Source organism: Periophthalmus magnuspinnatus, chromosome 17, assembly GCF_009829125.3.
Source record: "Periophthalmus magnuspinnatus isolate fPerMag1 chromosome 17, fPerMag1.2.pri, whole genome shotgun sequence".
In the NCBI taxonomy this organism is placed as follows: domain Eukaryota; kingdom Metazoa; phylum Chordata; class Actinopteri; order Gobiiformes; family Gobiidae; genus Periophthalmus; species Periophthalmus magnuspinnatus.
In genome coordinates, this window is record NC_047142.1 from 5478218 (window position 1) to 5492678 (window position 14461).

At 41.3% G+C, this 14461-nt stretch overlaps 1 protein-coding gene across 1 annotated transcript in view; it reads left to right on the top strand.

The window, feature by feature from the left end:
* gpc1b (glypican 1b) overlaps positions 1–1928 on the top strand; it is an 80933-nt gene extending 79005 nt beyond the window's left edge. The window contains exon 10 of the mRNA XM_033982694.2: positions 59–1928. Within this exon, the coding sequence (XP_033838585.1) occupies positions 59–273 (215 nt within the window). The 3' untranslated portion in view covers positions 274–1928. The remainder of the gene's footprint in view (positions 1–58) is intronic.
* Positions 1929–14461: the final 12533 nt, after the last annotated feature.

Sequence of the window (14461 nt, forward strand, 5' to 3'; positions counted from 1 at the left end):
AGGTGTAGTCTCTATATTTTCAGTCGCATTCGTCACTTTGCTCCGTTCTCTCTCACAGGTGACGACGGCAGCGGATCGGGAAGCGGCATGTGCGCCGACGAGCTGTGCTCCCGGGGTCCTCGCCGAGACACGCCCCCCGCCAACCAGCCCAAATACTACCCCAACCCCCCAGAGGACGGGCGGGCTGTGAAGGCCTCGGCCCACTGTAACCTCCCCTCTCTCTCCCCCCTCGTCCTCCTCGCACTGCTCACAATGCTACTGCTGCGGCGATAATGGACTGGAAACCGCTCCGGGACTAAGTACGGAACACGGGCGCGGGAAGGGGAGGAGTCTGAGAGGGGAGGGTGGAGGAGATGCCAAAACGGAACAACAAGAAAAGAACTGCTTCAAGGATAAAATGGATGAACTTGGAAGAAATAGGATTCTTCAGACTTTTTCTTGCTTTGATTTTTTTTTTTTTTTTTTTCCATTAGAGCTGGTCTTTTTTCAGTGTGTACCATTTACCGGTGTTTGGGCTCTTTCAGAATATATTTGTACGAAAAGATTGTAATGTTTCTAGCGGTACGGTGGTGTTGACGCCATGAGAAAAGAATCATTTGAAAAGATGCAGCCTTCTTTGTATCGGCCACTCCTTTATAACAGCACTTTGAGTAAATCAAGCCATCTGGTTATTTCTGACAAACTGCAAAAAGATAATATTATTTAGACTCTACGTATTTGTTAGAGCTCCAATTTTGCTAATATACAAACTTTGAAAATACAGTTTCTAAAATGTGCAGCACCAGCTCAACAATTTTGCCATGTAGCATCTTGTTTCAGTCGTAATTATTGTTCAAAATCATGACTTTGCAAGCAAAAAAATGAGGATAGTTGTGTTATAAATGCAGGTTATCGCTTATCGCACCTCAAGTTTAGTTTGTTTTACATACTTTGGCTCAGAAAATGGCCCCGATTCAAATCTCTGGTATTTCAAAAACATCTCCAAAACACTATGATTTTTAAAGTGCGTGCACGAATGAGAAGAACCTGTTTTTGATGCTGTGCTTGGCAATACAGCAAGCAGTGTGTGTATATGGAGAAATATGGCTGTAGGAACTGTAAGTGAGCCTTGTGAATCGTGTTTAAGTGGCGAAAGAAATGTTTTGGACTGGTTAAAAATACAGAAAGGATGAATTGTATAGTTTTGATTGGGGGGGGATCTGTCTTAATGCGACAGTGAACTGACATGAGGATATACATGAAAGCCCCTCATCAGGACAATCCACTTGGAATCGTTTTAAATTTGACACTTTGGAGCTCATCTTCGCTTGTCATTTTAAACTTATGTTGTCAGAAAACCCTTTTATTTCCCCAGTGCTTTAGTCGCGTGTTTTTCTCACTCTCGCTTTTGAAACTCGACTCGCCTGTGACTGCCTTTGCTACTTTGTAAAATTTTTTGGAGATTTGAAAGTTTGTCGATGTTAAGGACTCTTGAGATGGCGACATTCCATTTTTTTTCCAGTGCGCGGCCCGTGACGTCATCCGATGAAATTTGCACAGCTCCTCCCTTCTCTCCTGTCCTCTGTCCATATGTCCCCCTCCTTACCCTGAATACAAACTGCACTTTTACCAGGTCTGCACAGAGACACCACTGGTCCTGAGCTTCCACAGGCCACTATGGGCCGGTGTGGATGCAGACACTGTACATATACGGCACGTGTGGGCCACTTGAGCCACACCTTAAATGGGAGAATGCCAATTCATGAGGAAAAAGAAAACTTTGAATAGGTTTTTTTTGTTTTTGTTTTATTGCTTTTATTTTGTTCAGAAGTCTATCAAGAGTTTGTGCTTAACAGTGACAATAGATGCCAGAAAGGTTCAAAATACAAAAATGTCTCATTTGCTGTTGTACCTGAATTCTTGTGTCAATTATATACATTTTAAGATTTTCAAGATGTCTGTGTCATCATTCTGTTTGTTTTAGAGGAGATTAAGCGGTTCCCCGAGTTCGTTGGGTTTGTAGCTAAAGAAAAGCTAGTGGTTTCGTTTGCCCAAGTGGCTTCCCAGAATGCACTGGGGCAGACTGCCACCTAAAAAGGGCTGGAAGCTCCAGTGATGATGTCAGAGGGACAGCTGCTTTTTGGTGTTGCCACTTTGAGCCATTCTGCCACATGTTTGGAGCACAGTACACTGTGCTCTTTGTGTTAGGAAAAGACAAATTAGAATACAGCTTATTGTGAAATGAATTATTCACACATGATGATTACAGATCACTTGTGTGGAAATTTATATATATATTTTGTCATAAGTTGGTTCTTCTTTTCAACTAACATTATTCATGTGGGCCAGATGGTTCTGTTTTTAAGTAGTTTTTATTCTCCAAAATGAAACTTTTTCAGCTTTGGGTGTAATATGAGAGTATTCCATCACAGCAAAATAACAAAATAAAACTGGGCACTCCACCTTTATTATTCATATTTAAAGAATGAGATTCTTTTGTTTTCCCCAGTCCATCCATCTCTTCGTTGTAACTCTTCTCAGTCTATAACCAGACATGCAGCGCCATCTAGTGGAGAACGTAACATGGTACAAATGAAAACATGAAATGTATTTCCTCCACGACAAAGGCCAAGATGTAGCACTGCAGCTGAATCTGTTTAAACAGATGTATACATGAGAATACACCAGCTCATTGGCCGCCCTATAGTTCTGTAATTTAATACATATGTGAAGTCAGACTAGAATGTTCATGCCCCCGCTGCATGTATGACACTGAATGCAATAACTGTTTATGGTGCATAGATGGCGCTGTTGACACACATTATGATTCAATGTTAAACATTCCAGTGGTTCACACAGCTCACCTGGAGCTCACATGGAAACACAAACTGAGGATTCTCAGGGTGTCAGTGGACTCCCTGGTGTCAATGTAACATTTATGGAGCCTCCTGAGGGTTTAAGGTTTCTGTCCTAAAGCAATACATGATGACCTTTGACCCCTGGTCTCATATGTAGCATTTTCTAAAATCTCAACACTGCAGCAGTTTACAGTTTCCTCTAAAGGTCGAAATGCATAATATGATCTGCAACCGAACGAAATCTACACTCACTCCAAATGGACTTTTTATTTTTTCAGACATTTATAAAATCTGTACAGATTTATATATACAGTATATCATATATACAGATTTTATATATAGAGTATATCATATATACAGTATATCATATATACAGATTTATATATACAGTATATCATATATACAGTATATCATATATACAGATTTCATATATACAGTATATCATATATACAGATTTTATATATACAGTATATCATATGTACAGTATATCATATATACAGATTTTATATATACAGTATATCATATATACAGTATATCATATATAACAGTATGTAACAGTATATTTCTGTGATATGCTCAGCTCTTCAGTGAACCTGGGGAAAATGATACATCTAACAGTTACAATGGGGGGGGTTGCATTTGTGCATATCATAGCTGTGACATTAAACATGGACTGTTTCATGTGGTGACTCATGGGGCATGCTGGGAGAAACAGTGGCCTTGTGAGGTCAGTGTTAATATGAGCAGGTTAAGTGCAGTGTTTATGTGCAGAGCAGCATCTCTGTTGTGTGAGTGTGTCCTAAATGAGGCTATCAAACTGAAATAGGACACGGTCATTCATTCCCACAACAATGGAACACAACAGTGTGTGGGCTGTTTATGCAAAATTGATTGGCTGTAATTAATTGTTCACTGAACATGGGAATTCAAAATAAACAGGGGACATAAAATGAGCAGCAAAAAATAAGTCGTAATAGAACAATCATAATAATAAATGCCCAGTGGGGAATGACAAAAACAAAAGCTTTAATAATATCTCTAAAACACTTGTATATGGTGTGTTAATAAAATGAATAAAACAACAGAATAGCACTGCGTGTTAAAGGTGTGATAATTAACATTCAGTCAATGTAAATATAATTAAATCATATAAACATCACCACAAGACGCCACTGCACTGAACGACCTGATGAACATAATACTTTTGTAAGAGTTTAGGTGGAGGGTCTGAAACCTTCTCTTCTCTGAGGAGAGGGTTCCTCTGAATGAAAACAGCAGGTGGATATGAGAACCTGAATGAGAACATGGAAGAAAAGCATCATTGTAATATCTGAAGATTGGGTTCATATCAGTCACTCCTGATGTTTTCATAATAAGTGACACAGAATTCTAATCCTGCTCCAGTCACTGTAAACACAAATACATCCAACAGTCCAACAGTCCAACAGTCCAACAGTCCAACAGTCCGAACAGTCCAAACAGTCCAACAGTCCAACAGTCCAACAGTCTGAACAGTCCAAACAGTCCAACAGTCCAACAGTCCAACAGTCCAACAGTCCAACAGTCCAAACAGTCCAACAGTCCAAACAGTCCAAACAGTCCGAACAGTCCAAACAGTCCAAACAGTCCAAACAGTCCAAACAGTCCAAACAGTCCAAACAGTCCAAACAGTCCAAACAGTCCAAACAGTCCAAACAGTCCCAACAGTCCCAACAGTCCCAACAGTCCCAACAGTCCCAACAGTCCCAACAGTCCCAACAGTCCCAACAGTCCCAACAGTCCCAACAGTCCCAACAGTCCCAACAGTCCCAACAGTCCCAACAGTCCCAACAGTCCCAACAGTCCCAACAGTCCCAACAGTCCCAACAGTCCCAACAGTCCAAACAGCGCGGCCTTCGCTCCTCTGTCTCACATCTTTATTCTGAGTCTTTCCTCACAATGAACCTACTTTTGGATCTGCTCTGTGGAGCTGTGACCCAGAAACAGACTGAGTGTGTGTTTGTGAGTATGTGTGCATGAGTGTGTGTTTGTGTGTGTAAGTGTGTCTGTGCACGTGTGTGTGTATGTGAGTATGTGTGTGTGTGTGTCTGTGTGCATGAGGGTGTGTGTTTGTGTGTATGTGAGTATGTGTGTGAGTGTGCGGGGGTGTGTGTGTGTGTGTGTCTGTGTTCATGAGTGTGTGTGTGTTTGTGTGTGTATGTGAGTATGTGTGAGTATGTGTGTCTGTGTGCGTGTGTGTGTGAGTGTCTGTGAGTGTGTATATGTGTGTGTGTGCATGTGTGCGTTAGTGTGTGTATGTGTGAGTGTGTGAGTATGTGTGTCTGTGTGCATGAGTGTGAGTGTTTGTGTGTGTATGTGAGTATATGTGTGAATGTGTGTATGTGTGTGTGTCTGTGTTCATGAGTGTGTGTTTGTGTGTGCATGCGTGCGTGTGTGAGTGTGTGTTTTTTGTGCGTACTACTCCTCTTTTGGGTTGCTCAGTGCACACATCTGTATTCTGTCCCTTAGTGTGTGCGTGAGTGTGTGCGTTGTGTACGTATGTAAGTGTGTGTGCAGGGGTGCGTGTGTGAGTGTGTGTTTTTTGTGCGTACTACTCCTCTTTTGGGTTGCTCAGTGCACACATCTGTATTCTGGGCCAGTCGTGTGCTCATATTGTCAATGGCCTGGACCCAGACTGCACAAGATGGATGGAGCTAAAGCCCAGCCTAATAACCAGTCCATCCCCGGAGGGCGGCTCACGCGCTCCTCCTCTGTCACCTGGGCCCTGCACTGTCCCTGTATTGACTCAGGCATTTTATTTCCAACCATTCATATTCATCAGAACATCCCCAGCTACCAAAGACTCTCGGAAATGTTTTTTTTTAACCATTTTCTAGGTTGAGTTATAATAATAATTTGGCTCATTTTCGTTTGCTTCAAAGATGTTTTCTATGGAGTTTATGTCTTTTATGGGGCAATAAATAACAGACACAGTTTTCACACATATAGACCTACTCTGGACGTTAACTTGATAAACAGCAGTATTAGAGTTTTTACAGTTTCATCAAACAGACTGCTCATTGTGTCATCCAACTCGTCCACAGCAGAAGTGTAAAGAATAAACACCAGGGTACAAGCTTATGGAGAAACAGCCGCTTCAGAATTATAAAGCACTGGCCAAGCATTGTTTTTATCAATTCAATTTGTTTTTGTAAAGCCCCAAAATTCCAGCAGCAGTCGCCTCTTCGGGTTTAACAAGATCACTGATTAAACCAACAGAAAGTTACAAAGTCAACAGTGAAACAGACACGGGTCAATAACAGACAAATGACAAATTTGTTCACATTGTCACAATACAACAGGGCATAGTGGCAGCGGCGTTTGCATGTTCTCCCCGTGTCCTGATTAAGCCGAGCTCAAGTGCAACAAGAGGTGAATAGGCCTAATAATAATGCATTGGGTTTGGAGTGCTTTATTGCTCACACACATGTCTGAGGTGACAGTCTTCACTCCACACTGTGATGATGATCTACACTCACCACAGAGGCACAGTGTCAGTTTGTGTCATCTTCTGAACATCAACACTTTGTAAAATGTATGTTGAGAAAGATAAAAGTAAATATACATGTATCCAATGCACAGTACACTTTCAGCACAAATAATGGCATTTTTTTAAATTCATGCCTGAAAAGGAATAGAATGAAGAAAACTTAAAGAATTCACTCCTGGCCATTTTTATTAAAATTGCTATAATAATTACTATTAGTTTTAGACTTACAGAAAAATATACAATAAATTAAGTAGTAGCAATAACCTATAATCCCACACACAGCACTATGGCTGAATGTCCAACCAGGGCCAGACCAGTCTATAAACAGACTGAGCAGCTGCTAAAGGCCCCTAGGCCACCAGAGGGCCCCCAAGAGCCCGTACATTTATATTGAAAATAATGATTGAAAAGTTTTTTTTTTCTGAAACTAAATGGCGCTCGGGTGTTTATACTAGTCTGAATATCCATCTTAAGCGATTAGTCAGGCAGTGGTGTGGACAGCTACGTGTGAAGGTGTGAAGGACCCCTCCCCTCCAGGTGCACTCTGGGAGCAATGAGGCAGAGGGACATTTGAATGTTTTACAAACTAAAAGACGAAATGTTAGTGAAGTTCAGTTTATCTAAAGTACAAGGCCTGAAGAGCCCAGAGGAAAATCGAGTTTGGGAAAGAGAAGACTCGAAATATGTCCCATTTTACATGAGTGGATCTGCAGATAAAACAGTGAAGATGGGCGTGCGTAATTCTGCAGACAGGACACACCTCAGAGGGACAGAGGACAGACAGGACACACCTCAGAGGGACAGAGGACAGACAGGACACACCTCAAAGGGACAGAGGACAGACAGGACACACCTCAAAGGGACAGAGGACAGACAGGACACACCTCAGAGGACAGCAGGTGAGTCTGTTTATTACTTAACTGTTTTTGGTTGTGTTTGATCCATTTGTGAACTATGTGATGATGTGAGTGAAGTTAAAGCTGCTCCTGTGTCACATTAACACTGATTATGGCACAAACCTCTGTTACATCTGCTGAACGAAAGAACGACCTGAGAACGACTCCTGAATGCGCTGTTTTTGCAAAACGAGTACGATACTGAGTAAAAATACCGTTGGCAAACATTATTTTTACATGTTTTTGATTATAATGGGAAATCTCATTCATTTCATAGGATTTTTATTGTATAGCCACTTTTTCATCTTAGAATTCCACTGAAATCACTGTAGTTGGGTAAAATCTAATATAATTTATTTAGATAAGAATCTGTCTTTGATCTTTACCACTGCCTCTTTGCAGACTGCGCTCCGAGCTAACTGCTAACATGCTAACGAGCTAACTGCTAACGAGCTAATTGCTAACGAGCTAGCTGCTAACGAGTTAACTGCTAACACACCACTGTTATCATAAGAGTGACTGTTGTTGCTTTTCCCGTGGTCTCTCTTTCACACATTTGTTGATGCTGTTCGTCTTTTTAAAGCTCTGAACTCGCTCTGTTCAGTCTCTAAATAGTTTTTGTCAATTATAATAAGTTTCACTGCAGCACAAATAATCCCCAGCGCCACTTAGCAGCGTTAGCATGCTACTATCATAAACACTAGCACTGGGCTGATCTGTGAACTATAAACACCTTTAGTCCTAAATATTTGTATATTTCATGTGACAGTCACATGTGTCACAGCTGAGCTTAATGTGCAGAACAGTGAATGTGCAACTTAATGTCCAGAGCGGCTCTGTGGAGAGATGAGCTGTGAGTCAAACAAGAGGCAGAACAGATACAGTGGAATCGGCTCTTGGTATCGGCAGCCCATTGATGAGTACGAGTACTGGCACCTGATACTGGTATCGGTATCTGTGCGTCCTACTCATTAATATGTGCATTTATGTGAAATCACAACATCCAAAGCCTGACAAACTTAAAAATGATGTGATCCTAAAATCCTCTTATTTAATGTTCAGTTCTTCCAAATGATCTGATGAATCTATATCTATAAATCTGATGTTATGTTCAGGCTGTTTATCTTATGGAACTCTTAACTAGTATCAATACTTTGTACTTCTGATATGGTTTTGAAGTAACTGTACTCTTGTATAAGTACATCATTTGGCTATTCTCTCCAACCCTGAATTTTATGCCATAAATAATTCATAAATGTAGCCCACTTCAGTCAAAAGGAACACATTAAAATGCATCAGAAAGTTTCTGTGGCGGACCCCCCTTCCTTACATGTTTTTATATTGTTATACTTGTGGTTATTGCTGTTGTGAGCGTCTAGAATTTGCAGTCTGTTTATAAGTGGTTGTGATGACGTCTTAATGTTGTCAAATATGAATATGTGGCACTGAAGTGGTGAGGGCCCCCAAGGGCAAATTCAGCTTAGGGCCCCCTAAAGGCTGCTCCAGCGGTCATGGTCACATGGCACAGGTTACGGGTCTTTTTGTGTGGAGTTTGCATGATTCTTCCCTCTGAACACTCGGTTTCAGCCCAAAACATGCACCATACTTACCTCCTTCAGCTAAGGCACCATAGGTTCTATCGTTTTACCATCCATCCTTCAAGATCATGGAGCTGTGTCCCTCATGATGTGCCCCAGTGGCATTGAAGGATGGGTCAAATGAAGGATAAATTTCACTATGGGGTCAATAAAGTGGACCATAACCTTACGTTTTTAGTTATTTTTTAATTATTTTTAATTTTTTTTAAGAAAATAAAGTGAATTCACTACACTGTTTTCTAGATGGCAAAGAGTCCCATAGAAAGTCCTTTTGTGCTGATTTGGAGCAGCTCTTGAGGTGGAGTATGGCTGGTGCGTGTTTGGTTGTGGGTCATTATGCTGCTGCTGTTACTGTTGAGGTGGAGTATGGCTGGTGCGTGTTTGGTTGTGGGTCATTATGCCGCTGCTGTTACTGTTGAGGTGGTGTATGGCTGGTGCGTGTTTGGTTGTGGGTCATTATGCTGCTGCTGTTACTGTTGCGTGTGCAGTAGTTCCAGTGATGGCCCTGCTCACACTGAGGATGTGCACAGGCAGCAGGGCCATTGTTCACACAGATCCTCTCGCTCTTCCTTCCTGCATGTGTCCCTGAAGGGTGTGGAGGCCTCTGTGTGCTGCTTCAACAATATTGTGTACTCAATTCAAAGTACAGTGTTGGCTGTTACTTCTACTACCACTTTTACTGCTTCAGCTACTACTTTGTACTATTACAAATCATATACTTTATACAGTCTTTAACTTAATAATAGAACAAGCCACCACTGTTACAACTTGTTACTAAAGAACTACTCTATTAATTGTGTTAAGGATAGGTCTATACATGGGGTTCAGCTTTCTGTTTTTTGCAACATTTTGAGGACCATTTCCCATTTATTATAATATTTTGGTTTAAATTGTTTATCACTATGGCAATGATCCCAATTTTTCAGTATTCTCGAACCCATGGATACATAAGTTTTTCTTCTCTGGTGATGGAAATTCATTCTCTGCATTTGGCCCATACTTTAATCCTGCTAGAGCAGCCTTTGAGGGACCCATCTCCAGATCTCTAGACGCTTTGGAGATGGCTTGTTCAGGACCATCTACTTAGAGGATTGTGCATGTTTTTTGGAGTTTCTGCTTTGGTTTTACGACAGCTGTTACAGTGCTGGTGCTTCTACTGTTACTATATAATAAGTGCTACCTGTGCCACCACTAATCCCTTTCTAAATTATGTCACATCCCCCTCACTTTTGAGTCGTTGTTTTACTAAAGTTCAGTTGCACCTAATGTTATGCTGCTTTCATGTGGTGTCGGATAAATCGTAAATGGGACTTTTCGAGTTGGACATTGCACATGAATCTGCACCAAGTTGAAGAAAAAGGAATTGGCTCTGTGCACAACAACGCCCAGCATTCTCACTGTTAGCGCCACTACTTCCTGAGCAATTTTTATCTCTATGGGTTTTTTGTCAAGTTACGCTAAAATGAATAAATATTTAAAGATGAGGCAGTGGACAGGGAGCTGTGGGCGAATGTCACTGACAACATGTTAAAAACTACACAAATAAAATGAATATTTCACCAGAGGACACGTCTGTGCTTAGAAAGAGAAATGTTTGTGTTTCTATGCTAACGTTAATGCTAATTTTGAGGCATAATAAATATTAAAACAACACCACAAACTGAAGTATTCTTCATATAAAAACAATTGAGCAGTCCTTATTTTAACTGGAATTTTAATGGGTTGTTTATTTTATGTGTCACACTTTTAACAAAAGTTAGTATAAGCTTTGAGACACAGCAAGCTAGCTAGCACGCAGCTTTGCACAGAGCCAATTCTGAACGCAGCATGAATGACCCGAGTTGTCACATTAGGGGAGTTGATTCTTGGAAGTCAAAACAGAGTAAATAAGATGGACTGCAAGATATTTTGTATTAAGTGAACTTTAGGTTTGGGATAACTCCTGTAGGAAATAGTTTCTTAAACCGATAGAGATACAGCGCACACGGGTTGGGTTAATAAGCGCCGCCCCTGGAAGAAATCCCCATCCAAACTGCCCGACGTGCACATGAACGCAACATGATTGATAAGGAGGCCTACTTCAAATGTCTGCTTCCTACTATTGCTGCTATAGGACTTTAGGACAGAAACTGGTTCACCCAAAGACAAAACCCCGAGCCACAAACAAAACAACGTGGTCTACTCCATCCAGTGCAGTGAACGTTATACTGGAGAAACAAAACAGCCACTCTACAAGAGAATGTACCAACACCAATCTGCTGTACATCTCCATCTCAAAGCCACTAAAACCTTCTTTGAAGATAGCGAGGTACAGATCTTAGCCAAAGAAAAGAAATGGGTTCAGAGGGGAGTTAAAGAGTTAATTTTGTTAGGAAATACAATCCAACTATGAATGGAGGCTTTAAAAATCATTTAACTCTGATTTATAACCCCGTCCTCAGACCTAAATCAAAAGGAAATCAATAGTGATAGCCAATGTGCCTATAGGTGTGAGAGCATCCATTAAGGAACTAATACTACTAACACTACTTCTACTGGTACTATTATTACAATTTCTCAAAACCGTATATAACTTGCTGCTTTTGATGTTTCTAGCCTTCCCTTATAAGAAATATGTTGCTCATCTAAATGTATTTGACATAAAATTCCCATGGGTAAACATCTTGCAGACTGCTTTCCTCTCCGGACCAGAGGTGAAGAGGAGCAGGCTGGTGAAAAATAAGTTGTGCTTGCATCACGGGACGACAGGGCAGCAGCCTCAGAGGCCGTGCTGGGCCGTCTGACACAAACGCAGCACTATTAAAAATGACTAATGTGCTCGTCAGACCCGCTCCCCTGTTAGACACCTCTGCCTCTGCTCCACACGCCTGCCCCTCATCATCTGCTGGCCCTCACACCATAAACCACACAGCCATTTATCAACACTACAGGGAGATTTCAAACATTATTACATCATTCATCTTTATCTGATACCAAATGTGGGATTTATATTATGGGAAGTCAGTGGAGCTGGGTTTAGGTGGGGCTTTTTCTGGGGCTCAGCTTTTGCCCAGTGATGGTTGGTTTGTTTGTTCGATTGCAAATGAGCAGCAGTGAAATTGATATAGCGATAAAAAGGGAATAAGATGGTTTGTATAACATGTTTATGAATGGGGCCACCGGCATAAAGCTTAAAATTGCAATTTTTATGCAGGTTGCAATTAACCATAATAAATGTCAGTTGCAGTGGTGGAACATAACAAAGTAAAAGTTGTAAAGTACTGCACTTAAGTAGAAAAATCAGGTACTGCTAGTTTTTACTTTTACTATATTTGAGAGCAAGTATCTATACTTTCTATTCCACCACATTTTTGAACAGGCTGAAAAGTCTATGGCAGGAGTGTCGAACTCATTTTCCCCTGGACCACATCAACAAACTGGTTGCTCTCAAAGGGCCAGATATAAGACAGTATAAATGTAACTAAATGTAACCAAATGTAATGCAAAATAAATGCAACTACTTTTTAATCTTGTTAATTAATCGTTTCTATATTTATTACTTATTCAAGTTACAAACATTGCATATGGATTTGCATAGATATGAAAAAATGGCTGTGTAACTGTATCTAATGATAAACTGATATTTTAAGACAGTCATACCTTTTAATTTACTTTGTCGTGGGCCACATAAAATGACGCAGTGGACCACATTTGGCTCAGGGGCCTTGAGTTTGACACGTGTAGTCTAAGGGATTTATTTTTAACACGTGTATAATTTGAGCAAACAAAAATATACAAATAAAAACAGCCAGAAACAAAAAAAACAAAAAACAAAACCATCGATTCAATTGTTTCTGTTGAACCAAATTCAGCACAAATCTGTATCAAAATCACTACATTTGAAGCTTTATTATAGATCTCAAAATCAGTGCGAAAAACTGTTGCTTTTTACTCTTTAAGTCGATTTTTAAACAGGTACTTTAATTCTTTTACCTAAGTAGATTTTTTTCATGTGATACTTTTACTTTTACTTGAGTATTTTTTTGCTCCAGTATCTGTAATTTTACTTAAGTAACAAAACAGAGTACTTCTTCCATCACTGGTCTGTTGTTAATGCTCAGTGGCACAAGTGAAATGTTAAATAATTGTGCCTTGATGTTAAAGAATGTTTAATCCTTTGCTTTACTCAAACAAACAAAAACACTTCTTACAAGAAAAAAGACCACAGTCAACACCTGCAAATCAACAAGTTAATTTACCAATCCCCCAGTTATTATTAAACTTTCACTGCATTTGACCCGTCCTCGGTGCAACCCGGCCGGAGCAGAGACACGTCTTCAGATCTTGAGCCATAGCTTTGCTCACTGCCCACATTCGCTGGAAGATTTTACATTTGTACCTTTTTAAACCTTGAAAAACATACTTTCCTACTGACGGTACGCTCACCTATCCACAGATCTAACTGATAACTTTGCATCTGCCTGTATCTAATAATATTGAAAGTATAACCCCTCCAACAGAAAAGCTACATGGTCCACATTTAATTATTGTTCTTAATTTACAATAAAGCTACTATCGTTCTGCTTGCGTTCCATAACTAGTTCAGAGTTAGGCTGGTAACAGGTGACGCATGTGTGGGATTATCTGGGCTACGAGGCGACCAGGGGACAGGGCTGAAGTATGAGGCCAGACCATGTCCCGGGGTAAAACCGGTCCCACTCAGACTGAAGATGAACAGCCCTGTACCGCGCGGTGGCTCCAGGGACCTCCGGAGGGGAGCAGATCGGATCCAGGACAGGTGTATGGTTTTGGGCTACAACACCGGGCGGGAACACGCACACCTCTGCCTGCGCCGGGGACTGGGGACTGGGGAGCCATCTGTCGCAGCACGGTTCTCGTAAAAGAGGCGACAGGGCCAGACACGGCTCCCGATGTAAAGAGCAAGGTTCAAATGGAGAATCTGGCAAAGAAATGTCCAGCTTTGTAGCATTGTGATCTGCTGGTTGTACTTAACTACTTTTTCTCCATTAATCTTGTCCAATTTAGTAATAATCTGCTTCCAGTTTGTCGTTCATTTCTCGTGACACAGTTTTGTTGCATTGTTTTATCCCACAACCGTGACAACAAACTCCCCGGAGACCAATCCAAGAACACCGCGGAGACGACTCTATTATTTTGGAGTTGCTAAATAACTGAAAAAGGAGTGATCAATGAGAGACAAGCCTCTTTTAGTAGACCAAAATCAGAGCCTCTTGTGTGTATGTGTGTCTGGAGCTGCTGCTGTGACGCCTTTAGTCCATGTGGGGGTGCTATTTCTCTTCTATAGAGCGGCCACTGTCTCAAATAGGTCAAGGGAAAAAGTTTGGTGTTTTGACAATGCTGGAGAGAGAAGCAGGGAGGAGCGGTGCGCGGTGTGATTGGCTCGTTGAGTTTGTGCACCGCGCGCGCTGATTGGCTCCTGCTCTGCGATGGGGGGCTGTGTGTCAGGGCCCCCCTTCCTCCTCTCTCTCTCTCTCTCTCCTCCACCTCCCTCCCTCCTCCTCCTCCTCCTCCTGCTCCACGCGCCCCTCAGCCCCGGTACACTCGGCTGTTCCCCTCGCGCACGCTGTCACACATTGTTTA